Raw genomic sequence first — 27009 nt, forward strand, 5'->3', positions numbered from 1 at the left:
CCCGTTCAGGCCTGAATTTTTTTTCAGGCCTTATTTCTCAACTGCTTAAGTTGAGTATATACTGCGATGATCTTCATTTGCTTAAAATGTATTTTCCGCAGTACAAATATACGACTTTCATGTATTCTTATCACACCTTCTCCATCTACGGGTATATAACGAACTCACAATTGACCAGCTCCCAGTTGGCTTGATAGCTCAGTTGGTTAGAGCGCTGCACCGGTATCGCAGAGGTCATGGGTTCGATTCCCGTTCAGGCCTGAATTTTTTTCAGGCCTTATTTCTCAACTGCTTAAGTTGAGTATATACTGCGATGATCTTCATTTGCTTAAAATGTATTTTCCGCAGTACAAATATACGACCCTTATCAAGTATTGTTTGCCTTGTCGTTTTTTTTATTTTTATTTTTTTTTATTTTCTAATGTTCAGGTCTCAAAATCTGTTATTTGAATCAGCAACAACAGCCGCTAGAGAGTGATCTTTAGGTTGGATACATTTTTCCTAAACTCTTACCGGCCATATTCAGAACGCCCAATAACCAACTATCCCTTTAGGCCGTGAGACGATTTCCACACATCGTTTGACCAAAGAATTGAAGTTGGAAGAAATGGGCCTTTCATGAAAATCGCTTTTAACATGCAAATATTATGGGGAAATCTCGTCAAACAGTGTGTGGACGGCCTCGAAGAGTCCTCCGTATATATTTTCTTTAAGATGAGAAATAGCTTGTTTTCATTTCGCAGGGATAAGCCCAAACCAAAACAGTTAAGGTTGCCGTTTTCAAGAAAGTTTCTTTCGAATCTCATTTGGCACATATCTCACTCAACAAAAAAAGTATTGTGGGAACAGGTGTGAACTTAGTAACTGAAGTTGAGCAGCCGTAACATGGCAATGAAGTTCGTCACACCTGTTATCCCTTAAGCGCTTCTTGTCATTGCCTCGACTGGCAACCCCCCTGGAAAAAAAAGTTTGTTGTCTCGGCGGAAGAACCCGCGCCAGCTTATGTTTGCAGAAGAAGAATCGTAGGTCTGGACGCTCAAATGGCTCGAGAAGCGGAGCATGCGCACTCATTTTTGCGCTGTGTCATTGCAAAGTGCCTGTACTAAGTCATGCGCGATGTCAAACTTTGAAAAGCAGAATATAGTTGTACACGAACTGAGAGCCTTTCTGTAATTACGTGACACAAACGAATAGCGAATTGCGACGTCATCTATGCATCGGTCTTTCATTTGATCTCGTGTAAATAGCAATTAAATACCAGTAGAAGTCAGTGTATCGTTCAAATTCACCTTGTAAATGCAGTATTTGTTTTAGGCAATAACCGACCATCATTTTAGGCTTCTCATTATCGCTTCATCTCAATACTTAACTTAATTTTGCTTGCCATACACTATCGTTTCAAAAATATCCCAAAAAAATCCTCGACCAATTTACAGATTATTTAATCATTGATAATGGTGTGACCAGGTTTGTAACAAGAAGTTGTATAATTATTGAAAATTTCACGCTGTTCGTGTTGTTGATATCAATCTAGGAGCCCCAGATGTGGTAGAAATAGACGAACTGCCAGATGAAACAACAGAAGATACAATTACCCTAAAGTGGAAGGAGCCAGAAAGTAATGGAAAAGTTATTACCATGTATACAGTGTACCAAAGAGTAGTGACTGATGGGAAAGTTGGACAGTGGACAGAAATAAAGAAAATCAGAGATGTTTCTGTGAGAGAATTGAAAATAACGTTGGAGAGAGGAAAAGTGTATCAGTTTGCCATTACTGCTACTAATGAGCTTGGTGAAAGCCTAAAACAAGAGAAAGCAAATATCCAGCAAGTCAAAGCAAAAGAAGGTATGTTCAAATGAATCTTACTTTCCCCTTTCAACGGTTTATCCTTTTCTTTACTTAGTTTTCAAGCACTCTCCGTGTCATCAACATCGAGGTTTTTACGGGTGAATTCTTCGCTTGCAAGAACCTGAATCAACGAGAAAAATTTTACTTACGTCGCAGTTGATATTTGTATGCCAACTGCAAATATATAGCATATCTGTTAACTGTCATTGGCTGGCACACACAGATATTTTAAGTAGTTTACTAACACATGCTGATCTGAATCTGGAAAGAGAAGTCTGCAACACTTTCGTTTTGTCTTCTCACATTTAAATTAACCGCTTTTTTCTTTTCTTTGCCGTCATCAGTTAGTTGATGCCTCTCTCCCGCAAAAAAAAAAAATTCACACTCCCACACTGAATTCCGAGAACTCTTCTGTCATTTTCACCACCACTGCACTTTACTCTTCATACCGATGAAAGCGACTTCGCACTTAGCTTCCTCTGCGCACCGTAATTTCGACACCAGATTACTGAGCCGCAAGAACTCAGAAGTGGCCTGTTGTCGGCGATTTCGCTTTAGCTTAATTAAGAATGTATGATCACGCTGCCTCACGCAGAGAGGTTGTCAATCTTTTCAGAGATTTTCTTCGGTGAAGCTACAGAGCGTGACACAAACTTCCTGTCTCAAGGTCATGAAGGGGTCTTCATTTCCTTAGGTCTTAGGTCCTAGTTTTCGGGGACTTTCGTTTTCGCTACAAGCGTAGTTCGCTTTCTCTTTGTTGTTGACCTCTTTTTAGTCTGTTTTCTGGAGCTCTTTCAACCTTCTCACGTTGGTCTTCGCATGATATTCGCCATTTTACTTCAGCCTTTTCTTGTTCTCTATCGTCTTCCCCTCACTGTGTTCTACCTATTCTTCGCCCTATCAAACCCCATTTTGCGTTTTTCTCGACTCGCTCCACGTCTTTTCAGTTCTTTCTCTCTTAGGTCGCTCTCTCTCTCTCTCTTTCCAGTCTATTTTCACTCGAGATCCTTTCTCCATGAACTTGAACTGTCGTAATTTCTTCCGCTTGGAAAAGCTTTAGCTCTGAGTATCGTTGCTTTGCAAGTTCATTAGAGATTGCAAAATACCAAGAATCACTTTTCAACAACAACATCACCAGTATGATTTCCCGCTCAAAACACGGGTTGCAAATTCTTTCCTTGCGCTGCTTCACACCCTCTAACCAACATGAAGCCTTTCTAGTTTTCTACAAACATCTTTGAAGTCGAGTCTAAAGTCTCTTGTCGTTATCAAGATTGAGATGAGATATTCTAGCTCTAGCTTGTCTTCGTTTAAATCAAACTTTAGCAGCGCATGAAACAGATACAAGACAAATTTCATATTTCAGCGGCCAGACTTGCCATGATCATTGAAATTTGGTTTAATGAGGACAATCATGAAACACGAATAATCAAAAGAGAAGAATTGAGAAAATAACTGGTTGAAGTGACTATTCTTTTTAATTTAATACAATTATCGGAGGAGTTTGACACAATAGAGAAAACTGTGGAGTAAACAGTCATACTTGGCGACATAAAGAGAAGACATAAGAGAAGCCCGTACGTTTCTGTATTGTTTCACTGACTAATTGTTCTCACTTATACCCTATTAATCGACCGGTAATCTCTTAACTGGAAGTTGCTTACGGTCGTTTCTTTAAAACTCTAACTTGTTTTCCCAAACCAAAGTTCACAATAACGCTAAATGAAATATCATTTCAACCGACGCTGACATCATACACGACATCTGAAGAAGAAAACGTTATTTATCCTGAACCTGTGCGCACTCTGATTGCCTTTCATCATGATCGCAAAAGAAAAACTGAAGCCCCGTTTAAACGGTCAGGATAGTTGACGATAGTTTCAACTATCAAGCGCGTTTGAACACGAACTATCATGCTCTATCATCGCATTTCATCAAATATCATGTAGTTTGGACATGTTCAAATTCGACATGATAGTTAATGATAGTTTTTGCTGTTTGAACGAGAGGAAGATAGTGAATGATAGTGGTTAGGTCAGCAGTTTTGCCAAAAACGGGCTCAAACCGAGATGGCAAATGGTAAAATGACTAAAATAGCCGTCGAAATTCCCCAGAATGTCTCGTAGTTAATTCTCATCATTTCCTGGTAGGCTTCAGTATCTTTAACTTGTAATTAACTTCTTGACTAAAATTTCAAATGTCACTGAAATTGCTGACCTCAGCGTGCACCATATTTGTGTACAATTACGCGATCTCATTGGGTGGTATTTTGTCAACTATCATCGACTATCATGAACCGTTTGAACACAAACTTGATAGTCAGCGATGTGAATGAAAGTTGAAACTATCGTTCAGTTGTCTATCATCAACGATCGTGATCGTTTGAACGGGGCTTAAGTCATTTGCATCCTGTTGCAGTCGAGTGAACATCTTTTATGGAAGACAGAATAGCAAGAAATGTATGTAATGGGAATTCACTGTCTGTTGCCGCTCCTTCGTTAAAAAGGAAAGTTAAAAAGTGTTGAAGGGCCTGTGGGCTCTCGTCATTCTTCCGCGACCAAATTCGTTCTTAGGAGGCAACTAAAGAGATTCAGAAAGAATCGAAACAGCAGTCTTGCTTAAGGATCTTCACGAACGGCAGCAATTACACTCTCAGCCGATGGCTGTGTGAATAATATCGAATTCAGAAATTACATTCCGAGACGGGACTTATTTATAGTGACAGGGAATCGACCCTTGACATGCAAATGTATTACAAAGAGATAGAGTCACCCACTAGGCGTAAATAGGGGGTCTGAGGTCGCTACGTTGATCACTGTATCAGCGCTACTTTTTCCATCAGAGAGGAACTCGATTATTTTTTAACTGCTGTCAGTTACTTTCATCCAGCTCTAAAATAGATCTGGGAAATTTCTGACACCTCTTTGGCTTCTCTACAAGTCAAAGTTAACAGATGACGGTCTATGCATTAGTGGGTGTGCTGCAGACCCACGGAGTCTCATGGTTTTGTCATCTTCAAATCCATTACATGTTAAGAATACCATTCCTTATTCTCAGTGTCTTAGGCTTCATTGCCTATATATTGACAGTTCTGATTTTTCAAGATATCAGAGGCAATATGCCAGTTCTTCAAAAAACCGTGGCCATCCTACCTTTGTCATTCAAGGGAGTCTTTAACAACGGATCGAAAGTCGGCATTCTACAAACGGCGCAGAAGGAAGAGAATGATCGTATTCCATTTTAGCGGCACAATCACGCAATAAGACCTGTCCTTCTAACAAATTTAAATTACTTCAAAATGATCCAAAAACTGGTATATTATTTTTGCGTAAACGGACAACTGTTTGGTCAGTATAATGTTAAGACTGGCTCTACCAATGTCATCTATTTCATAACTTGCGGTTATTTCAAAAAGTTATACTTCGGCGAAAAGGAAGACGACTAGGGGAACGATTCTGAAGACACCATCGTGACGCAAAATACAAGAAAAACAATATCTCTCAAATTGGCCTCCCATTCGTACATTTTATGCCAGTGTTCTTTTTAAGTAAAGGCTTTATACATGAGTTCAAATGATAATTCTTGGGCAAACAAACAAACAAAAGTTCATTTTAAGTCGTATTTTGTTTTTCCCCAGTTCAAACAGTAAGCACAGAAGTTTACCTGACAGCGACAATACAGGAGAACTGTAGCAGACGTTCGGAAGTTGCTGCGAAATTTCCAGAAATGGTTAGATAATCTACTTGATCCATATACTACTGCCACGAGATTTATCATGAAAAGTGAATCTTAATCAATCTGTTCTTGAATCAAATCTTAACATTTCTGTTAAAAAAATAAGATATTCTGAACGATCTTCAATATGTGACAAGCATTTGAATATACGTTTTTTCTTCATATGTCCTTTTTAGGCCTGTCAAATTGCCTTCAGGTTTGGCTGCTCATCCGCAAACACTGTGAACACCAGGTAAGGTACGGTTTGTTGTTCTACACTGAAACAACAAATGCAAACTCAAATTTGCCTTCTAGTAGGGGAAAGGAGCTTTATTTCAATGTCTTGTATTTTAGTTGTAAAAGTGTTTTTTTGCTCTAGCAAATCTTATTTAATACAAGATAATTTATGTTTGAAGTATATTGTCTTTGATATTGTCTTTATTTACCTTGGTTTAATACATTGGTTAAATCTCAATATATTTTAACACTTAAAAATCACCAAAGTTCGAACGTGTGCGATGATACTCTTTGCTCTCTCTCTCCCTCCCCCCCCCCCCCCCTTATCTAGGTGTGGCAGTGTTGTTCTTGACTTTATGATGAGGTTCAATCAAACTGTAGTCGTCAGCAATGTTTTGATTTTCCTGTCGGATGCTGCAAGGCAAGACAAATTCAGAGGTTTTAAAGTCAATCCAGACTCAATTAAACAAGTTTTACTACCCACAGATGGCTCGGAAAGCACAGCAAAAGGTAAATTTTACCAAGACATTGTTCAATGTTTACACGTATTCTTCCGAAGATGGACTTTTTATAATTGCATTCCGTATCTATTTAATTAAACAACTTATTCTGTGACTGATACACTTCCAAGTTTTCGTTGTTGTTTTATTTAATTAAACAAAGTCTTACTCTTAAAAATTATTTTAGAGAGAGTAGCACCTTACTCTTCCTTCGTACCAAGCCAACTAGAGTTAACGTTTTCCGGTCACGAACCTATGCTATGTAGTGAGAGCAGTGTATCGACCAGGATCAGTGTAAATGTTGTTTGTATGTTATTTCATCAAGCTTTGCAAAATGAATCATTTTAGGTCCTGAGGAATGTAACTGCCCATCCAACAACGTCTTGTTGACTGTAATTGGGGTTCTTGCCTTCACAGTCCTTCTTCTAATTATTTACATAATCTGGCTACATAAGAAAGGTAGGTAAAAGAATCATAATCTATGTTTGGCTGCAAGATTCTTTTTCACGCAAAAGCAAATTTTTACTCACGTTTACATCATTTTTATATTTTCCTTTCGTTCTTTTTCAGGCGCTGTAGGGAAACAGAGGTAAGAATTTTCTGCTAGTTGGATTGTGTCGATGTAATGTGCCCGATATGGTTTCATCTTAACACAAAACTCCAATAAAAACTGATGAAATTCTTAGCGTTTTATAATTATTTCTATGCTTTCTCAATTGTAGGACTTATGAAGATGAGAGACGTGTTTACGACGTAAGTAAATGAGAGGGAAAAAATTTGGAGTTCTGCATAAAAAAAGCATATTGCATCAGTGGCAGATACAATGAAATAAAAGAGGAAGTTAGGCTCAATAAGGTCTTTGTCCTGTGATCATGTCCTTTACCAAGCCACTCCATGGATTTTCCTTCGATTGTCCCTGGTTCAACCGCTTGGTTTCACTTCACAGATCGCTAATTGGTCTGCACCCGGTTGATATTTGCTTTCTAAATAATAGATTTCGTGCATTTTGACCGTCGTATTTTCTTGATGCCTTATTTTCTAAACGTGAGTTTAGGAGCTTGGTACTGCAAGAGTTGTTTCGTGCGTTTATTTGTCAAAATATTGGACTACCAATCGACAATCTTCACGTTGCAGTTTGTAGCTTCGACGAATATGCTATGAGCCTCGATCACTCTATTGGACATGATAATTTCAAAAGCAGAGAACAAAATGTTAGTAATAATAATGGCAAGTGGTTATAAACTATTTATAATCTCTTATCATGGAAGAATATAAACATTTGTCTGATAAAAATGGGTGAACTGATTTTTATAACCATGAGGTACTTTTTACTGGGGTTTAATAACCTTAACAGTGTGTTGGTTTAATAGAATGAAACATTATTAGAAGATATCGAACCAAGTCTACCTGATTCAAGAAAACTCACCCAGCCTCATGCGGAATACATGGATCTCATAGAAGTCAACAAAGATGATAGAAAAGCACAAAGTACCCCTCCAGGTGCTGATTACGTGCCTCTTCATCCATTAACACGCTGCTGGGAAGTTCCTAGACATAACGTGACCATAGAAAAAATCATTGGTAAAGGTGCTTTTGGTCAGGTTGCCAAGGGAACAGCAGTAGGACTTCGAGGGAGTCCTGAAACGACCACAGTGGCTATTAAGATGCTTAAAAGTGAGCTCTTGTGCCGTAAATTGAATGAGTCTTGGCCTACAGACATTCAGGAAATGTTACCGGGTTACTGTAATTATTTAGCTATTTGCCATTTCATAAGTTATGTTGTTATTCCGACATTTCACATATCATTCCCGTTAACCAAATTTTACTCCTTGTTTTTAATGCTCCAGCAAACGCTACGGAATCGGACAAGAGAGATTTGATGAAAGAACTTGACACAATGAAACAGCTAAAACCACATCCTTACGTCATTAAACTTCTGGGATGTGTTACTGAATCTGGTATGCTTTGGTTATGCGGGTCTAATTTTGCTGTACACATTTTTCTTATGATTTACTCGGTAACGCTTTCTCGTCATTGATAATTTGCCTCAATGGAAGGGTGACCGCTTCGCAATTGAGCAAAACAAACAACCATCGCATAAGGTAATTATATCTTATTTTAGCCAACACAGACGTTCCTGGATTTACTGATAGACTAAGACCGTATATTTGCCACTGAACAGATCATTCTGTTGTAGAAGCAGAAACGCTTTTTGTAAGGGAATAATTGGTCTGTACTTTCTTATGAGACCGTCGCATAGTTTTTCTTGTTTTCATGCGATTTCTTCAAAAGTGTTGACCATGACTGGGCTATTCATCTATTTCAATTACTGCTTTTTTTTTAAAAGAAAGTAACATATCAATTAAATTATTTAATTTCTTCAGAACAGCTGTTGGTTTTGATTGAATATGTGCCTTTTGGGGATCTGCTGGGTTACCTGAGAAAGAGCCGTGGATTAAAAGACACTTACTACAAAGACCCGGATATCAAACCACAAACAAATCTGACGTCACAGCAGCTGATGAAGTTTGCTTGGCAAATTGCTGATGGAATGAGTTACTTGTCCGCAAAATCTGTAAGTTAGTTAAAAACACAAAAGACAAACAATTCTATCGTCATGTTAAGCTCTGGCATGGAATATTATGTCTTCACATGATCACGCCTGGGAGATGCAGACGTATTCTTACCGTCTTGTCGAGGCTATTTCTTTAGGGCCAGGAACCCTCCCGATTTTGACGTCATCATATAAGTTTTATTTCAATGCGAGAATGGCGATATTTGTGTATCGTTGCAAGTGTACCCCATCGAAATAAAATATCTGGGTTTTTCTCGTGTGAGCAAAGGCAGAGACGTGAAGGAATAGGATCTTTTAAGATATTCAGCTTAAACTGAGTGTACAACAAATATCCATTTTAGTGACAAGGAAGAAAAGGAATTAAAACTTCAACTAAAAAAAATCGTCTTTGGTCGCTAAACTGCTTCATTACAGAATCCTATTTCGATTAAAATGTTAAGGTAAGCGTTCTTTGAAATGACTACGTATTGCAAAAAAAAGTAGTTTGCTTCTCTTTGGAATATGGAGCAGTTATTGTAGTAGTTTTAATTTTCTGCCATCTGGAAGAAAAAGAAATACACACACCATATTATGTTGCTAGATATTTCTATTTTCCTCTCTGAACCATTTCATTTCAGTTCTTTTTCATCTACAATCGCTAATTTTTGCTGTTACATCAATTCTTTCTTAGATCATTCACCGAGACCTTGCGGCCCGTAATGTGTTGGTTGGACAAAAGGAAATGTGTAAAGTGACAGACTTCGGAATGGCCAGAGATGTGCAGCAGGAAAATATTTATGAACGAAAGACAAAGGTAATCAAGAAAAAGGGGAGGTGAGGGCGGTATCACATTTCGTTCAGTTTAGTGATCTTTGACATCATTGTTGTGGTTGAGCTGATATATTCCTGATTTCGATCATGAATTCCTTGGGACCCTAATGAAACTATCAGCCATGCGTATACGAGTACAATATTAAACATCACTATTTCTGACTACTCGCTTCCTATAATTCTCGAGCTGTTTCACAAAGTGATATTTAAAATCTTTAGGGCCGTCTTCCCGTGAAGTGGACAGCTTATGAGGCCTTATTGTATGGTAAATATACCACCAAAAGTGACGTGTAAGTATACCTGATTATTACCCGTAGCAGTTTATCAAAAATTTTATCAATTTTAATCAGGACTTGAATTCTATGCTTTGTCAAAGAATACATATATTTTATTCGTCGTACATACTGTTTATGTCTATAGTCACTTAATTTATATTCGTTTGATTTGTCTTTCTGCAGATGGAGTTATGGAGTTCTATTATACGAGATTTTCACCATAGGTAACATCGAATGGAATTTTATGAGGCTCTGTAGATGTTTTTTGCTTTATACCATGTTTAATTAAACAATGTATCGTGTTCAGTCAGACAAACGTAATGAGTTTCAAACTACATCTAGTGACAAAGGTGATGTTTCATTGAAGGTCGTTTTTTTGTCTCATTTATATTTCGATGGTCTTGTGGTTCTTCCAGGCGGTTCACCTTACCCACGAATGGATGGAAGAAAAATTGCAAACTTACTCCAGGATGGATACAGGATGCCTAAACCACAACACGTCGATGAAAAATTGTAAGTTTACTTCATTTACTTGTTCTCCCTCGTCGTACAAGGAAACATTATTTAATTCTTTAACAGATTATTTGAATAATACCAGGTATCAGATCATGATGAAATGCTGGAAGAATGACCCAGACTCAAGACCAACTTTCACTGAATTGAAAAATCAGCTTAAGGACATGGAAACCCTACACAAGGTCAGAATTTTTATCAATATGAAAGTTTTTTTTTTTTTTCACGTAAGACCGACTGGCTAAGGCTCAGCTAATTAGGGTTAAAAGTAACAGCATTGAGCTTAAATAGCGTCTCAATGACAATTGAATGTCTCAATGACAATAAACACTTTATGGTTATTTAAGAGATCATAGGATGATTGCAAAACTGCATTGAGACGCACAAAGAGTAGCAGACGACGACGCCATAAAATACTTCCTCCTTGAATTTGTTTTGGTGTGAAAACCTGACCACTTGTGAGGATAACCACTTAAAACTTTTTTAATGTTGCTGATTATTATATTATTTTTCTCTGCAGAAGCTAATTGACATGAAAATGTACGACAAGCAATTGTATGCAAACGTCGAGGATTGAACGGTGTAGTTAGATACACGTCCACAGTGTATGACTGGCTGACAGTTTGAACACTTCGCCCTGACAAGTTTCAGGGATTAATCATCGTTTCCTTACACGCGTACTTGGTAGAAATAGCCATGTTGCGTTTAGCAGTTAGGCTGTTACACTGTAATTCAATTGACTTCATATTCTTGAACGCTGAAACGCTTTTATAAGGTTACTGATAAAGTTTAATCTCATTTTCTCTTTAACATATTAAGTATTTACATATATGCCTCGACACAAGCCTTTGAGTTCAGTTTATTTTCGGGCTCAATTCTGAGGTGGTGATGAGATCTCGCTCTGAAAGCTGTACAATTTTAATAAATTGCTTAAAATTTTTGCCGCAAAACCCGCTTGTTTTTAGGAAAGCTAATCGTGCGCATAAATTGATTTCCCAAAGACTGCCTTTACTTGCGATACCAACTCGAAATGCTTTTATACGGAATTCTAATCAAAATTATACTTGGCACATTACTTCTGCAAGAAAGTTTGTTATTTGGCCTAATAGGCCGATAGTTTTCGCGCACTAGATACTATTACTCAACGAAACTGGTCGTAGGTACGGGTTGAAGTCTTTTTTTCTTGGATACGTTGCTAATGTAATAACTTTAATGTTTTTTATATAATAAAAGTGTTGAAAAATTCTGAGTTGACTCTGTCTGCATGATGATGCCGTACACGAGTTCACATTTTTCTCTCCACGAAATTGATCTAATATATCTTGACCCATCTCTGTAGATCTCTCCTTTGAAGGAAGGACAAAACCAAACCAAAGTAACAGAGCTTCCGGAAGTACAAAAAATCGCTTGTACGTGTTTCAGGAGACTTACATCCAAGAGACTATGTTCTCCGGTCACTCTCAGTAGAGGTTAAGAGTCCATCAATCTTACCTAATTATAAACTAGGTTACCTTTTGGTCAAAACCCTTCTTTCCTCAGCTGATATAAATAATTGCACTAGAAACAGTACCTAATATTAAAATAACGCTCTTTCAGTCTGGAGTAGAGGATACCTGAGGAATAGTATTAACATTCAAATGAAGGAGAGTTTAGCGTCTGTTTGGAAATAGTCCCTAACGTTGTTTTGTTTTTTTTAGGAGTCGCTCCTTGGTAAGAATATTACACGTTGTTTGATAAGGTAGTTGGGTTTGTAGGAGTATCATAAGTGTTCTTTCTGTCGGTTAAATCATACCTTGACAGCTGTGCAGTTAATAATTGATATTCTCTTTCAAAATATCCAATCACAACGAGAACCCTATCCTCTTCTCTTGCACTTCGATAGGGGTTTACGCTGCTAGTCTTGAGTCACTTAGATTGCGGTTCTCTCGAGATAGGACATAATCAACTAACAAAATAATTAGTAACCGTTGCAGCTATCAAATGGTTGGCATTCAGCTTTACATAGAGACAGAAACTATCAAATGGCCTTTTAGTCAGAACTGATTTGAGGTCTACTCTGATTTCGCTTTACAATTCATTCTGCTTTCTATCGAGAAAGAACGTCATAAAATTGTGGCCGATTATCTACAACGATTTCTGAGAAGAATTTCATTATTTCGTTTTTGATCATCAGTTTTACAAACCCAAAAAGTCTACACCAGTGCCTTTTATTAAATGACTCTGTTTCACTTGTGTTACGTAGTCAAGTGTGCAGAAAGTTTACGTAGACATTATACATGCAATATTCCTACATATTCCTTTAATTTTCATTTTCCTCCACCGCGAGATGCTTTCTCTGACCAGAGGTCCGAGTCTGTTGGTCATCAACACCATACATTCGTCAAACACAGTGGTTATTCCTTCCACCACATTCTTCGCTGAAACGACAGCTAGTTCTAAAATCGTAACATAAAAAGCGATGCGACTAAACGATGTCGCACTGAATTATTGGACCTCCCGCCAAGCTCAAAGGATCAAACCCTTAATTTCATTGATATTGAGAGGTCGCGTACATGCTCTTCACTAATCTCAAAGAGTGCTGGTGATTTTTCTTTTTTCAAATCATGAAAAATCATTCTTGAATTCTCATTCTTAACAGTGTAGCACATGCTATGTGTATGCTTGACATGTAATTTATAAATCAGTATCAGTATGACCATGCATACTAACTTAAACAATGGAACAGAATGTGATGTTCTGGAGGGACTAAAATCGATAAACGATGAACGAGGAGGGAAGAACGGAGAACTCGGTCTTTAGAGTAATCTGCTAAGACGGTAAATTAAGCTGTTACTGAAGCGTTTTGACTTGAAATTTTACTTCAAAAGTTTAGTTTGAAGACGATAGAAATTGCAGGTGAGCTAAAAATCGGGTATTTGCATCTATTGGAGAATCAATCGCTCCGCCATTTTTCTTTTCTAAAAGCGTCTAAATGAAGTTATTTTTTAATCTGGAGAACTCAACCAAAGACTAGAACAAAAATTAAATCACTTTTGGTTCGCTTTTACATCAGGCGATCAAGCGGGAAGCCTTTGTTTTGCCATAGTGTCTTGAACTAAACGGTACACACTAAAGATGCGTAGAAAGTGCCAAGAAAAAGATCTCCCGACTTCCAACCACATTTCGCGTAACAAAGAAGTCTCTTCTTTTTCATTCTGATATGTTGCTTTTGGTGTTACACACGGCAGAAGTTCAAAAGATATCTTTGAATATGTCTTTCTTAATCAAATATAACGAGAAGTATGTGGGTCACAGTGGCGAAAAATGAAGAAAAAGACAAAGCAGAAAACAAACAAACAAGGACAATGATTTTATCTACTTACTTTGCCTCTACTTCTCAGTGAGTCAACAATATTGAACACAAAAACTTCTGTGCACTGTAATCTAAATATTTTAGGTTTAAAAGTGAATAGCAGCTGAAAGTTCTTTTAAGGTTTTACCTTTCGTCATGAACATCGCTGGTCATGCACACGTCGAGGAGTCCACAAACTTCTTGAAAACTGCTATCTATCTACATAATATAGATTTAGCCAAGCCTAAAAGCGGAGCTCTAGTTAGGTTATTTTCCAGCCCTTCATTATACTGAATAAAAACTGTAATAAAACTCTTCAGCACTGATTGTAGAAGAGTTTCCTCAAGGGGATTTAGAGACCAGGGCCCAGTTGTTCGGAGGCGGATTAGTGCTAACACAGGGTTAAATTTTAATCTGGATTTCTTTACTCCTTTGTTCGAAAGCCTTTTTGGGATCATTTCCTCTATTCTATATCGAGCATCCAATCATCAAATTCTTATCAAAAAGAATTTTACTGAATTTCTTTTAAAGCTTTCAGATCTGGAATCAGAGTTCACACCAACCCTTGGTTATCTTAACCCAGCTTTGAACAACCCAGCCCAGTCTGGAAGTTGGGGAGGGGGGAAACAATTGACGAAGTCTGGAACCTGGGGATGATGCTCTCACAACTTGCAAGGCGATCAACATAATAACAATAGTCACAACATAATAACAATAGTCATTTTTGTTAAGCTAAAGAAATGACCTTTAAGATAAATCACAAATATTTGTTATATTGATCTAAAAAAAGCTTCTTACGGCCCTCAAACAGTAAGGCAATTTTCATCGTAAATTTTAATTCTATAAATCATTTCAAAAATTAATCAACTGAGGATTTAACAGCAACTTAAATCTCATAAGGTATTATTTTTTACCAGACTGATCCAAACAACCTTTCTGAGCATAACTGCCTTCCCCAAGTTTTTCAAATATCTGCAGGTTAATGATTAACCAATCAAAAGAAACAGTCATGTCCATAATCCCATGAATTATGGGTACATACATTTGTAGAATAAACAATCAGAAAACATAATTTTTTGAACAAGGAAACACCAAATAATATCTCTTATAAGCATGGAGTTGGACATACCAGTGCTACAATGTCAGTATGCTGTTGGCAATGGTGTGTCACAACAACAGCAATAAGTGAACAGTTTTTGACAACCAATGGTCAATGTTCCGCTACTTATAGGAGAGTTCACTGCCTCATCTGCCTAGGTCTTCCTCTTGCAAAAAGCCTGCCAGGATTCTGAGGTTTCAGATGTGGGGTTGCTGCTCCATATTCAGGGTCATCATACAAATAGTCTTGGAGGGTGTGGTACTTCTCAAAACAAGGGCTGGGGCACATGTGGACTCCACACAGTCCACACTTGTATGAAGTCAACACTCGCTGCAGGTGAACTTTACAAGCACACTGTTTGTCAACTTTGACTGGGAAGTGTCCTAAAGACAGATTCAATCTTGATATTTGAGGTGCAGCAGCTGTGGGGGTAATCTTGTAGCTCCTTCCACCATGTAAACCTCTGATTACCAGAATCCGGAAATCCATCATGCTCAGATCTGGTTGATCATCATCTTTTCCCTTGCAGTAAACAAGATATGCATTCAAAACTGACACCTCCAAGAAATGATAGAAGAGTTTTAGATACCATGTCCAGCCTTTCATGAGCCTTGCATTGCTAAAATCAAGGCAATAAATGTTCTTATTTCATCTTTGTCCACTGCGTGCCAAGGCATACGGTGTTTATCCGGGGTTTTGGCTCTCTCTTGGGCAGCATACAAATTTGTTTGTGTCACAACTAGATCAAGCAAGGCATCAGTAAAAAACAGACAAAAATAACTCACTGGGTCTTTTTGATCCGCTCCCATTCGAACTTTAGGCCCCGTGGGTTGGGTGAAAGGCAGGTCTGAATGCGTCCTGATGTCTTCTACCCAAACAGGATCGCCCACAACATCGTTTTCGCCCTGTGCTGTACGTCTCCGCTTCCTGGGAGGACCTGCTTGTTGTAATTCTTCATTTTCGTACTTTCTTCAGCCTCAGAGTCAGTCTGATAAAAGTCTGAGTCAATTTCCTCGTATGAGAAAATATGCCGTGCCTATAGCTACAGAAGTCAATGGCATTTCATCTTCGTCTACGAACACTAAATCCACGTTTTGAGAAGTCTCTGCAGCCGAATTTACTACAAATTCACTTCCAGAAGTTGAAGCCATTACTGATCAGCTGTTCCTGAACTTCGCGCGAAAACTCGAACAGAAAAGAATCGCAATTTTTTCGGTCAAAAGCAGGCAAATTCACATGAAAAACACCGAAGAAACCGACAAAAATCGCCAGGCGTCAAATGAGACAGAGGGGGGCTATTGCAATCAAGTATTTCACCCCTAGCGGGCTCAGCATCGGTCAGCCGCATTTATCGTCACACATATGTGACGTTGGGAGGAAAAGGGTTAATGCAATTTAAATAACACTATTACATGTTATAATGCGGTAACTTACACAGCGAAATTATATAATCACACAATTCCAGACAAAGAAAGTCAGGTTCATATGGCAAACAGTTACAATTTATACAAAGTTGAAAGTTTTAAAGCTGAAAGATATACATTACAGTCATTACACCCTATGCATCCTAGCAAAGAGAGGGTCAATTACCACCATAACCTCTCTCTAACCTTAATGCTTACAGGAAATCATTAATTTTTGTCACAAGGTGGTACTGTACTTACAATAGTTCTACCAACACAATTACATTTTTCTAAAGTTATCTCATTGCATATGACTGAACAGGTCATGTGGAAAGTTCCTGTGTGGAGACTGACATTTCAATTACTCCAGCAAACTGTAATCGTCAGAACCTCAAGCCAAGGTTATTTACCAAGTGCTCAAGTTTCCAAATTAGTCACCTAATTGTTACAGTGGAGTTCATTCCTTTTTGAGGCTATCTTCAGTTTAATCATCCTGTTACATGTGAAAACATCAAATGTTAAAGGAAATGATCACCAACTGCCCTCCAAATTAGTCTAACACTCCTTGGAATCGCTTTTTTCAAGAACATATTGACCTTTTTTTTAGAGAACGCAATTCTGCCATGCAATCATAGTTTATGAAACAGAAGTAGAAAACACGGTCATTGTTATTCTTTGGAAAGCAGAAATCTTCTATGCTCTCCATTTCATTCTTTTTGTATATCAGCAGCGATGTCAGCCTGGAGGGACTTGCCCCAGTAAAATCCCGCCATCTTATTCCCACGTGTACATGACCTCTCAAAAAGTTAGAACTGTGAAAACAATAATTTGGTGTTATTCTTAGAACCGCAGCAAAAAACACCATGTGTTTGTCACCTTAGCATTTTTCCTTCGTTGCTTCTCAGCTGCATGCCTGTTAGTGCCCTGATGGCAATCATACACACGCTTCTCAGTGATAATAAAAGGAACTCCATCATATGTGATCCTTGGTTGGGACATTGCAGTCTGGGGAACTTAAAATAATACCTCTGTGACAAATCAAAAGGGCACTGAAGAGACATTTATTCATTCAGTCAGTCATTCATTTGTTAATTTTGTCCAGTAGTCAGTCAATCAGTAAGTCAATAAGTCTGTGTGGGAGTCACGTGCTGTTGGTATTGACTTTTGGATCAGATCTGAAATAGGATATCGATCCCTAAATGGCAAAATTTACGTGAAGACGTCACCAGAAGGTAGGCCGATTAAAATAAACGACCTGGAAGATCTAGAAAACATACAAAGAAAACACGAAATTCCTAGGGATAATAAACTGTACGGAAATTGGGGACGTAAACCGAACAGGAGAATGAGGATGGAACACTCTCAAAATCTTTATGGTTTGTTTGTTGTGTATAGGTATGTGTGTGTAGATGATATTATTATCAATTTCACTATTGTTGTTTCTATCCAAACTTGCCTTCGATTTTATTTGGTTTTGCACCGATTTTCATACATGTTCATCGACCACTTTGTTTTATTGAAATGGCTAAGTATACAACATAATTTTTTTACTCTTACTATTGCATGTTTTTTCTTCCAAGTAATAAGGCTAATCTTTTTCGCCATCTGTTATTTAGCAAAATTTACATCTACAAACCTCGCCTAATTATTCTATGTCGCATATGTTAAAACTGCTTTCTCTAAATGTGCGAGGATTACATAATGGTAACAAACAAAGAGCAATTTTCTCATACTTAAAAAAGTCAAAAAGCTATAATCTTTTGTTTGCAAGAAACCTACTCTTCACCCGAAGATGAAAAATTGTGGTCTACAGAATGGGGTGCCAGTATAATCTATTCGCACGGAACCACACACTCAAAAGGAGTTTGCATTCTTTTAAATCCCAGCTCACCTTTCAATTTAAGTAGCATTCAAGTGGATCCCGAGGGAAGCTTCTTAATTGCAAAACTTACAATAGAGGAGAATACTTTTTCATCACAAACATTTGCAGTCCAAATAACTGTCACGACCAAGACGACTTTATAAAAACACTAAGCCAACAACTTATGTCTAAAACTGATACATCAAAAGTCATCATATCTGGTGACTAGAACATCACTCTTAATTGAATTGACAAACTTGGTGGTCTTCCGTGGAAGGCTACAAGCGGTAGAAATACAGTCGTAGATCTCATGGAGGAACTAAACCTTACTGATGTTTATGGTGAACTGCATCCAAAGTCTAAATCCTTTACTTACATTTCAAAATTGTTGAACCTAAAATCGAGGATCGACTACTTTCTTATTCCTCGCTCGCTTTTTTGCGATGTTAGACAAGCGGAAATTCGAATTTCGACAGCGCCAGACCATAAAGCGATCTTCTTAAGTATCCGCTTTAAAAGTGAGTTCAATAGAGGTCCAGGTTTATGGAAATTTAACAACACACTGTTGGAAGACAATAACCATAAAGAACTGATTCTACTATCCACAAATATTAAGAAAATACTCCGAAGTTACAGATAACCAGCTTCTATGGGAATTAATCAAGATGGAGTTATGCACAAAAAATATAGGATATTCAAAAGAGAAAAGATGTAAATTAAGAAACAAGGAAGAGGCTCTTCAGAAAGAGTTACAAGAAATAGACTTTACAAAAAATTTGACCTTAGCTCACAAGCAGTCTCTCTTTTGCTATAAGTAAAGCCAGTGAGGACAAACAAGAAAATAAGTAAAAGTACTAGCAAAGTTAAGCTGGCGCCGGAAGAAGTGTAACGCATGCTTTCAATATTTTCATTTTCTTTGCCCCTGATGTTAGAGCAAAGAGACTGCTCGCAATCTATTTTGACCTACTTGAGAGGCTCGATTGCCTGTACAGAGCACTTTCAAAACGGTTCTCATGGAACAAAAACAAAAACAAACAAAGAACAAAAATTGTCACCGGTCGATCGATTGAAGAAAAGGAAAATAATAAAATAAATTGATTGAAGCTGTGAAAAAAATATAGCTCTTGTATTTGTTTGATTTTACAGAGTGGAGCATAGATTTCGCAAACGGACGGTAAAAGTCTGTTATGGGTTGTATAAAACCACACGATCACAACACATTTACCTGTTCTGTAATGAAAGAGGAAAATCAAGAATAACGAGTACTGAAAGAGTCCAATATATAGAGGAAACAAGAAAAAAACGTGTTTCTGGAACAAAACCTAGTGTTTCAGTCCCCTTTAGGTCTGAATACGTCCACAGAAACAAGAGAAAAATCTGTTTCCGAAAAGTAACCTAGTATTTCCGTCGACATTCTGTCTGATTACGTCAACGGAAACAAGAGAAAAACGTGTGAACGTTTAGGTCTGATGACGAAAACATATAAAAAAGTGGTACGGTTCCGCTGTGACCGCAGCAATGGAAACACGAGTTAACTTCATCAAACCGACAGCGGAAACGCCTGCTAACTGTCGTGTTTCCGCAACGGTTTCACATATTTCTTCCACGTTTCCGTCTACGAGATCAAAACAAACTTTCTTCACTACGTTCAATTAATTGCCGCCATTCCATCGGACCTAAAAAAAGAAAGTTGCCACAATGGAAGTACCCTCGCAAGAATTGTTAAACACAACTTAAATATCTTCTTCATTGATTCCTAACCTAAATTTAAGAGAAATACGCTGCAGAAACTACTATTAAATTCTCAGTGGAATTTGTATCACCGAGCTGACTGGTATTAAAAACTGGAAAAACAAATTCCCTGATTTTTCACAGATTGGGGAGAAATTTTTCGTTCATGTATAAATCCACAAAGGATAATAAATTAAGGCAGTTCTTGTTCAGGTTACTGCACAGAATAATAATGACCAAAGAGGAGTTCTTTAAATTCAGACTAGTTGAGGATGAAGAGTGCACTCTTTGTTTCCAACCAGACTCTATAGAACATGCGTTTTTAAACTGTACAGTAACAACAGCGTTTTACTCGAAAGCTATATCATGGTTCAACCAGGAAAATGACACCGACATTACACTTTCAAGTAAACTAATAACTTATTTAACGACATCCCACGTTTAACTCACCAAACCGATTACCCAAGGCGCAGACTACATCTTTTATTATTCTAAAAGAATACTTTTACACTTCTAAATGCTTAGAAAAGAAACCTAACACGCTATACTACAATGGCAAAGAGAGAAATGCGCTCTTCCCTAAGTTATAGATTTCCCCGCGAAGCCTTTTTTTTCTGATTTAACTAGCCAGTTGAAACAGACACACTAAATCAGAGCCCAAAATCCTAGCTTTTTTTTCTACCAGCACTGTCTCTAAATTTACTCTGTAGTGTTCGTACAAAGTAACTAAGGTGTGGTTTTGTAAAGTACTCAAGTAATTATAAGTTGGCAAGTGAGCTTAATTAACGAATTGCGAGTTTTGTATTGTAATGTATTGTAAGTCATGTTCTGTTTACGCTGTAAGTGACTGTTAGTAAGTGACCGTTAGTATAAGTAAGAAATACGTATTGGTGACTAATCCAATAAGTACAGTAATGTAATAAGTGGAGTGATGTCGAGTAATGTAAGTAGAGAAATGTAATGTAAGTTTAGTTCTGTACAAATGTTTCTTCAATAAATGTTTATTAAATCAATTTAAAAAATTATATCGAAAACCACATGTAAACCCCCCTTTTTTCAGGCTAACCAACAAATTTAAGCCATTGAAGTTCAATGGTGCTTTCATGTTTTATTCTATTTCAATTTTTGCGAAAAAAACTTGAAAAAAAACAACGACAACAACAACAAATTAAGTGAACTACACACCTGCCTCTAAAAATCAGAATAAAGAGTAGATTTCATTTTCGGTTTTTATGAAATGCTACAATTGGAAGTTTTTGGATCCCCTCCCCTCTTGGTCTCCCCATAACCCCTACACCCCTGCATCCCTCCATTTAACATTCCCTCTCGTAAGCAGAGTTCATGTATATTATATTTGTACGATTTTACTTCGGCACAAGACTGAAAGTCTTAGAGATGACATAGTTCGAAGATACACGAATGAGCTAATACCAAGATAGAGGTAATCTTGGGGAAAATTACCCTCTAAAAAATTGATTCGATTTCATTTTCCCGCACTTCTTGCTATGTACTGACTGAGTTTGCGCGCCTGGATTGCGTAATTATTTCGCTCGTGATCCGCTTGATTTCAGTTTCCGGCCCAAGGAATACGGCCCTTGAAAAAGAATCCAGCTTCATAACGCGCGCGTGATCGATATCGGTGCCATCGAGTCACGCTCATTCGACACATTCGTAAGTTTCACACATAGTTTACTCTGAATGGAACGTTACTCCGAAAGGAAAGTTTCTACAATTCATGCAAATGTTCCAAGTGTATAGGTTAGATCGAGTTTTCTTCCATAAATTGCACTATTCGCCATGTTGTTTAGGCAATTTTGCCGACTATGGCCGACAATTTCACGAGGGTGATCGTGACACTCGGTCCCAGTCTCAAAGCGAAGAGGGGCTTTTTCTTTTATCCCTTCAGGGGAGTTTTGTAAGATTTAAGCGCAACCTGCCTCATTGACGCATCAGTGAAGGTCTGATAAGATGGTGTCTGTTCGTGATTATGAAATTTACTTACTCTTTCTTCTGCTGGTAAAGTTTCACGGGTCAGGTAATTGTGAAATTTATTCTCCTGCAAAGGATGTTACAGTGTTTTCTACCAAGTGCTATTTTAAGCTTAGAAACCGAAAACGCTGACCCTTAATTTCTGAACGTGATGTTTGTCAAATGTATTGATGTATTTTAAATTTAAGATATGATGTTGGAATTTCAATGACGTGATAAATGAAGTCTGAATAACTATGATGCGATAGAAATCAACAACAAAGGATTTTATGCTTTAAGTGTAACAATACCATACGTTCAGAATATAACATCAACATTGAAACTAAGAAGTGCACTATAATCTTGATTAGTGTGATTCGTCTTCTTAGCCATGAGAAAAGTTCCTGCTTTGCCAGGTGGCTCTCCATTACAAACATGATGGCTGTGGAAACCCAGGAAAGAGTTGCCATCTGTACCTAAACTCTCTTCCTTAATTGCCATCCATTACTCATCATAGGGAAGAGTTGTTAACAATTTTCCACTCATTATTGGTTCAAAGAATGACCTCAGCAAGAATATTTGCTGCTAGCTAAGTTGAGTGTGATTTTTCCTCCAGGTAGCAATCATGTAAAGAAACTACATAATGCACTTGGTTGGATAATTGAGCTTTTCTTTGCTCAATTACCTACATGTATGAATTGTTTATTGAATTGACCAGTTTTAAGCTTTATGCACATATGGTTGTGGTATCCCACACCTTCAATCATGGGCTACTTATTTTTGTTGTATATTTAGAAAAAGGTAAAGTTTTACTAAGACTAAAGTTTTTGAAATGTGTGTATATATGTGGGCTTGTTATATATGTACTGAGATTTACTCCAAGCTAAATTTGGAAAAAAAAATTGATTTGTAATGAGCTGCACAAATTCTGATAGGTCAGATGGTTTTCCTCACAAGTGAGAAATGAGCATCTGACCAATCACAAGTCATAGATGAAATTTTTGACCAGTAAAAACAATAGTATGGGTTTTTTTGCCTTTGTGGTGTGGGGGCTTGCCAAAGTGAATGAAAGTGAATGGCAGCAATGTTTGCTGGGTGCGTACAACTGTAGGATCATGACTTCAAGGTTAAAAACAAGAAGTCAGCTGTTGGTGTAAACAAGTTAAATTAATTTATGAAGATAACGTCAGAGAAAGCTGGATTTCATGAAAATTGGTGAAAGTCTCTCTGATTTCACCTCATGTAAACTGATCGCAATCTTTGTCAAAATCTTTGCTTGATCAATTCCTAACATTCAAAATCTGAGGAACTAAAGTAGAATCTCCTCCAAAATGGTACAAAAGACTTAAATTTCTAGATTCTGACTCTAATAAGAAAGCATTATGGTCCACACATGACATGATTGATCATTGCATTGTTTTTGCTGTTGTTGTTGTTTTAGCTTGTGTTATGTGAAGACTTCAGTGATTAAATACCATTAGTATAATTGCTCAGGTGATTATAGAGATGCGCAATCCCTTATTGGTCAAGGATTGCATCATATCTCACTATAATCACTATGTGCGGGTGATTAAAGAGCACTAAATTTCAAAATGGCTGCCTCGCATTTTGTCAAATATCTGTGAGGAAGGGATAAAAGCAATAGTAGAAAATTAAACTGTGAAGAGCACAAAAGATATTAAATGATCATTTTATTAAACAAAAGGATGAAGTTTTTGCTGATCAAATGCAAAAAGCCTCTTAAAACTTCTTGCTAATCTTGATACAGGTAATCAACACAACTGTAACAAAATCTGGACAATGCTTTCTTTATTTACAGAATTTATAATAGAATTTGAAAGCACCTGAGCAATTACTGTATACTTAAACAATTATTTGTTGAAGGTGAAGGGAAGATCAATAAATAATATTCACTCCACCTTAAGCAAATATTTCTTAATTCTTATTCATTATTATGTTATTTTACCTTGTTGGGGCAATGGAACATGCTAAATATACCTTGGTTATACACTGTAGAACAGGGCAAGAATAGGGACAGAAGTGAAGCATGTGATCTTTTATTTTTTTTCCAGTTTTTAGACATGATTTTTTCAGCAGTGAACTTTAAAGCCAATAAGAATTTTGTCCTGGTCACCGAGAACATTAAATGGTTTCTTTAATTTCTGTTGTTTTCTTCTTTCATGTACATCTTATTTGATGGGCAGGATGCTCATATAAGACCATACCATGACGAGCTTTGCTCAAGAAAAGAATTCTCACCAGGGATGCGTAAAATGATCCATAGGCTTGTCAAAGTAAAGCGAGAGGGCTCAATTAGCAAGTGAAAGCGAGGTGTTTGGCTTCGAGCGTGAAATTAATTGACGTTAACAATTAAAATGTAAACAGGCGCGAGGATCCGCGCGGCTTGCGCGTTAGGAGAGCTACGTAAATTTAGGACTCTTTTGCACAATTTTCTCTTTGGAGATAACTACGCATTCATGGCGTGAATGGCAATTTTCATAATTGTAGAATGATTCAGCGACAAGAACGGCTTAGCTAAGCCGTAGTGTGTCATGGCATTTGAGGATAGCCCGGTTGTAGTGCGTGACATGACTATCAAGTAACAGTTATTGTACCCAGCATGTTTTGTTCGTGATCTACAGATTTATTGGTTTGTGACGCAAAGAGCGATTATCTGTTCTGTCACGACAGTACCAAAATTAAATTATGTTAGCCAACTTATATTTCACTCTGATCAGACCTTTGACCCTAAGTCAACATGGAAGCCGGTGAGCCGCTCGGTAAGGACCTTGTTTTCAAGAGAGATTTCGACTGCAGTATGTTCTGGAGATACAAGAGTATCATTTAACACTTGAAACGATTGGGTAGATATTTTGATAATACTTTTCTGGCGTCCATACTGAGGAGCTCTTTCAGTATAAAATAGACAGTAGTCCCAATCATCAGGTAAGCGCGGGAACTTATCCCGCGAAAATTCTGTGCGAAGGTACGAGTATATTCGGCGGTATCTGCGAAAAGGGGCCACCGTTCTTTCCTTAAGGTAAGGTCTTAACTGTGTAAAACTTCGCGAGGAAGAAATTCTACTCGCTGGCCTGTCCAATTTGGCTTTTAGATAAGGTTGTATGCCTGATAATTTCTGTCTAGAGCTATATGATGACGCGCGATAAATCTCGCTGCTTAATAACCTTTGAGTCGAAAATGATGATGCCCAAACCATTTAATCAGCAAAGCAAGGTTTACCTCTACTTCTGTGCTTTCGAAGCAAGAGAAGGAATTATTTCTGTGATAGTTAGGTGACAGATGCTTAAAATCACATGGTGTATTATCAAACTGTTGAAACCTAACATGAGCAAGATGAACTAATTATGGAATGAACCCTGACATCACAGCTCAAATATTCCTTCCCTATAAGATGACGCGCTCTTGGCAGGTTAGTGTGTTTTCTTACTAATCGTACTGTACTATTTCGCAGTTTCGAAAGTAGAATCCTGAAGATACTCTCGTTCTTTTGTTATTTCTTGTGTAATCAGACTTATCTCCGTGAGGGAAGAACCTTCATTTTTTAATTTTTTTCCCGGTTTTGTCATTCGTATGTGAACTGTTGTTATCTGAAGGCAGAACCTTTCCTTTTTTTTTCACCTGGTTCTGTCTCTCTTGGGTAGTCAGTTCTGTTTGGGCTGTTGTTATCTGAAGGCAGAACCTTTCCCTTTTTTTCATCTGGTTCTGTCTCTTGGGTAGTCAGTCCTATTTGGGCTGTTGTTATCTGAAGGCAGAACCTTTCCCTTTTTTTCACCTGGTTCTGTCTCTCTTGGGTAGTCAGTCCTGTTTGGGCTGTTGTTATCTGAAGGCAGAACCTTTCCCTTTTTTTCACCTGGTTCTGTCTCTCTTGGGTAGTCAGTTCTGTTTGGGCTGTTGTTATCTGAAGGCAGAACCTTTCCTTTTTTTTCCACCTGGCTCTGTCTCTCTTGGGTAGTCAGTCCTATTTGGGCTGTTGTTATCTGAAGGCAGAACCTTTCCCTTTTTTTTCACCTGGTTCTGTCCCTCTTGGGTAGTCAGTCCTATTTGGGCTGTTGTTATCTGAAGGCAGAACCTTTCCCTTTTTTTTCGCCTGGTTCTGTCCCTCTTGGGTAGTCAGTCCTATTTGGGCTGTTGTTATCTGAAGGCAGAACCTTTCCCTTTTTTTTACCTGGTTCTGTCTCTCTTGAGTAGTCAGTCCTATTTGGGCTGTTGTTATCTGAAGGCAGAACCTTTCCCTTTTTTTCACCTGGTTCTGTCTCTCTTGGGTAGTCAGTCCTGTTTGGGCTGTTGTTATCTGAAGGCAGAACCTTTCCCTTTTTTTCACCTGGTTCTGTCTCTCTTGGGTAGTCAGTTCTGTTTGGGCTGTTGTTATCTGAAGGCAGAACCTTTCCCTTTTTTTTCGCCTGGTTCTGTCCCTCTTGGGTAGTCAGTCCTATTTGGGCTGTTGTTATCTGAAGGCAGAACCTTTCCCTTTTTTTTACCTGGTTCTGTCTCTCTTGGGTAGTCAGTCCTATTTGGGCTGTTGTTATCTGAAGGCAGAACCTTTCCCTTTTTTTCACCTGGTTCTGTCTCTCTTGGGTAGTCAGTCCTGTTTGGGCTGTTGTTATCTGAAGGCAAAACCTTTCCTTTTTTTTCACCTGGTTCTGTCTCTCTTGGGTAGTCAGTTCTGTTTGGGCTGTTGTTATCTGAAGGCAGAACCTTTCCTTTTTTTTCCACCTGGCTCTGTCTCTCTTGGGTAGTCAGTCCTATTTGGGCTGTTGTTATCTGAAGGCAGAACCTTTCCCTTTTTTTTCACCTGGTTCTGTCTCTCTTGGGTAGTCAGTCCTATTTGGGCTGTTGTTATCTGAAGGCAGAACCTTCCCTTTTTTTCACCTGGCTCTGTCTCTCTTGGGTAGTCAGTCCTATTTGGGCTGTTGTTATCTGAAGGCAGAACCTTTCCCTTTTTCTCACCTGGTTCTGTCTCTCTTGGGTAGTCAGTCCTATTTGGGCTGTTGTTATCTGAAGGCAGAACCTTTCCTTTTTTTTCACCTGGTTCTGACCCTCTTGGGTAGTCAGTCCTGTTTGGGCTGTTGTTATCTGAAGGCAGAACCTTTCCCTTTTTTTTCACCTAGTTCTGTCTCTCTTG

The 27009-nt window shown here is 38.0% G+C and overlaps 4 protein-coding genes across 5 annotated transcripts in view; 3 read left to right on the top strand and 1 right to left on the bottom strand.

Moving 5' to 3' along the window:
• The window catches only part of LOC149044034 (uncharacterized), a 67272-nt gene that overhangs the window by 11631 nt on the left and 28632 nt on the right, over positions 1–27009 (top strand). The window contains exons 6-17 of one of the 2 annotated variants that reach the window (XM_089208974.1): positions 1535–1846; positions 5487–5578; positions 5761–5816; positions 6132–6310; positions 6649–6759; positions 6871–6889; positions 7023–7053; positions 7671–7974; positions 8148–8258; positions 8685–8875; positions 9546–9668; positions 9905–10118. In XM_089208974.1, the coding sequence (XP_089065100.1) occupies positions 1535–1846; positions 5487–5578; positions 5761–5816; positions 6132–6310; positions 6649–6759; positions 6871–6889; positions 7023–7053; positions 7671–7974; positions 8148–8258; positions 8685–8875; positions 9546–9668; positions 9905–9979 (1604 nt within the window). In that variant the 3' untranslated portion in view covers positions 9980–10118. Of the gene's footprint in view, positions 1–1534; positions 1847–5486; positions 5579–5760; positions 5817–6131; positions 6311–6648; positions 6760–6870; positions 6890–7022; positions 7054–7670; positions 7975–8147; positions 8434–8684; positions 8876–9545; positions 9669–9904; positions 10119–27009 lie in introns of those variants that run through there. The other variant, XR_016187489.1, reaches the window with a different exon arrangement.
• Positions 10044–11715, top strand: LOC149044035 (tyrosine-protein kinase receptor Tie-1-like). Its single transcript, XM_089209161.1, has 4 exons — positions 10044–10184; positions 10377–10473; positions 10559–10658; positions 10994–11715. Exons 2-4 carry the CDS (start codon positions 10397–10399, stop codon positions 11048–11050), a joined length of 234 nt encoding a protein of 77 aa, XP_089065287.1. The 5' UTR covers positions 10044–10184; positions 10377–10396; the 3' UTR covers positions 11051–11715.
• LOC149044036 (uncharacterized) lies at positions 14902–16054 on the bottom strand. Its single transcript, XM_089210825.1, has 3 exons — positions 15984–16054; positions 15689–15872; positions 14902–15425 (listed from the first exon to the last, which is right to left on the bottom strand). The coding sequence occupies exons 1-3, from the start codon at positions 16052–16054 to the stop codon at positions 15042–15044; spliced, it is 639 nt and encodes a 212-aa protein (XP_089066951.1). The 3' UTR covers positions 14902–15041.
• The window catches only part of LOC113669464 (tyrosine kinase receptor Cad96Ca), a 37170-nt gene continuing 31940 nt past the window's right edge, over positions 21780–27009 (top strand). The window contains exon 1 of the mRNA XM_089208966.1: positions 21780–21933. The gene's annotated coding sequence lies outside the window, so the exon portion shown is untranslated. The remainder of the gene's footprint in view (positions 21934–27009) is intronic.

Source organism: Pocillopora damicornis, chromosome 6 (genome assembly GCF_964200805.1).
Source record: "Pocillopora damicornis chromosome 6, jaPocDami1.2, whole genome shotgun sequence".
Classification (NCBI taxonomy): domain Eukaryota; kingdom Metazoa; phylum Cnidaria; class Anthozoa; order Scleractinia; family Pocilloporidae; genus Pocillopora; species Pocillopora damicornis.

What these genes read in the sequence shown, in the direction of transcription:
- LOC149044036 (XM_089210825.1), bottom strand. Translation starts at nt 16,054, where the DNA reads ATGGCTTCAACTTCTGGAAGTGAATTTGTAGTAAATTCGGCTGCAGAG. An exon ending in TCTCAAAACGTGGATTTAGT is followed by an intron (nt 15,873 to 15,983) that starts GTTCGTAGACGA and finishes CTGAGGCTGAAG; the next exon opens with AAAGTACGAAAATGAAGAAT. An exon ending in GAGCGGATCAAAAAGACCCA is followed by an intron (nt 15,426 to 15,688) that starts GTGAGTTATTTT and finishes GTTTACTGCAAG; the next exon opens with GGAAAAGATGATGATCAACC.
- LOC149044035 (XM_089209161.1), top strand. Translation starts at nt 10,397, where the DNA reads ATGGATGGAAGAAAAATTGCAAACTTACTCCAGGATGGATACAGGATG. An exon ending in CAACACGTCGATGAAAAATT is followed by an intron (nt 10,474 to 10,558) that starts GTAAGTTTACTT and finishes GAATAATACCAG; the next exon opens with GTATCAGATCATGATGAAAT. An exon ending in ACATGGAAACCCTACACAAG is followed by an intron (nt 10,659 to 10,993) that starts GTCAGAATTTTT and finishes TTTTCTCTGCAG; the next exon opens with AAGCTAATTGACATGAAAAT.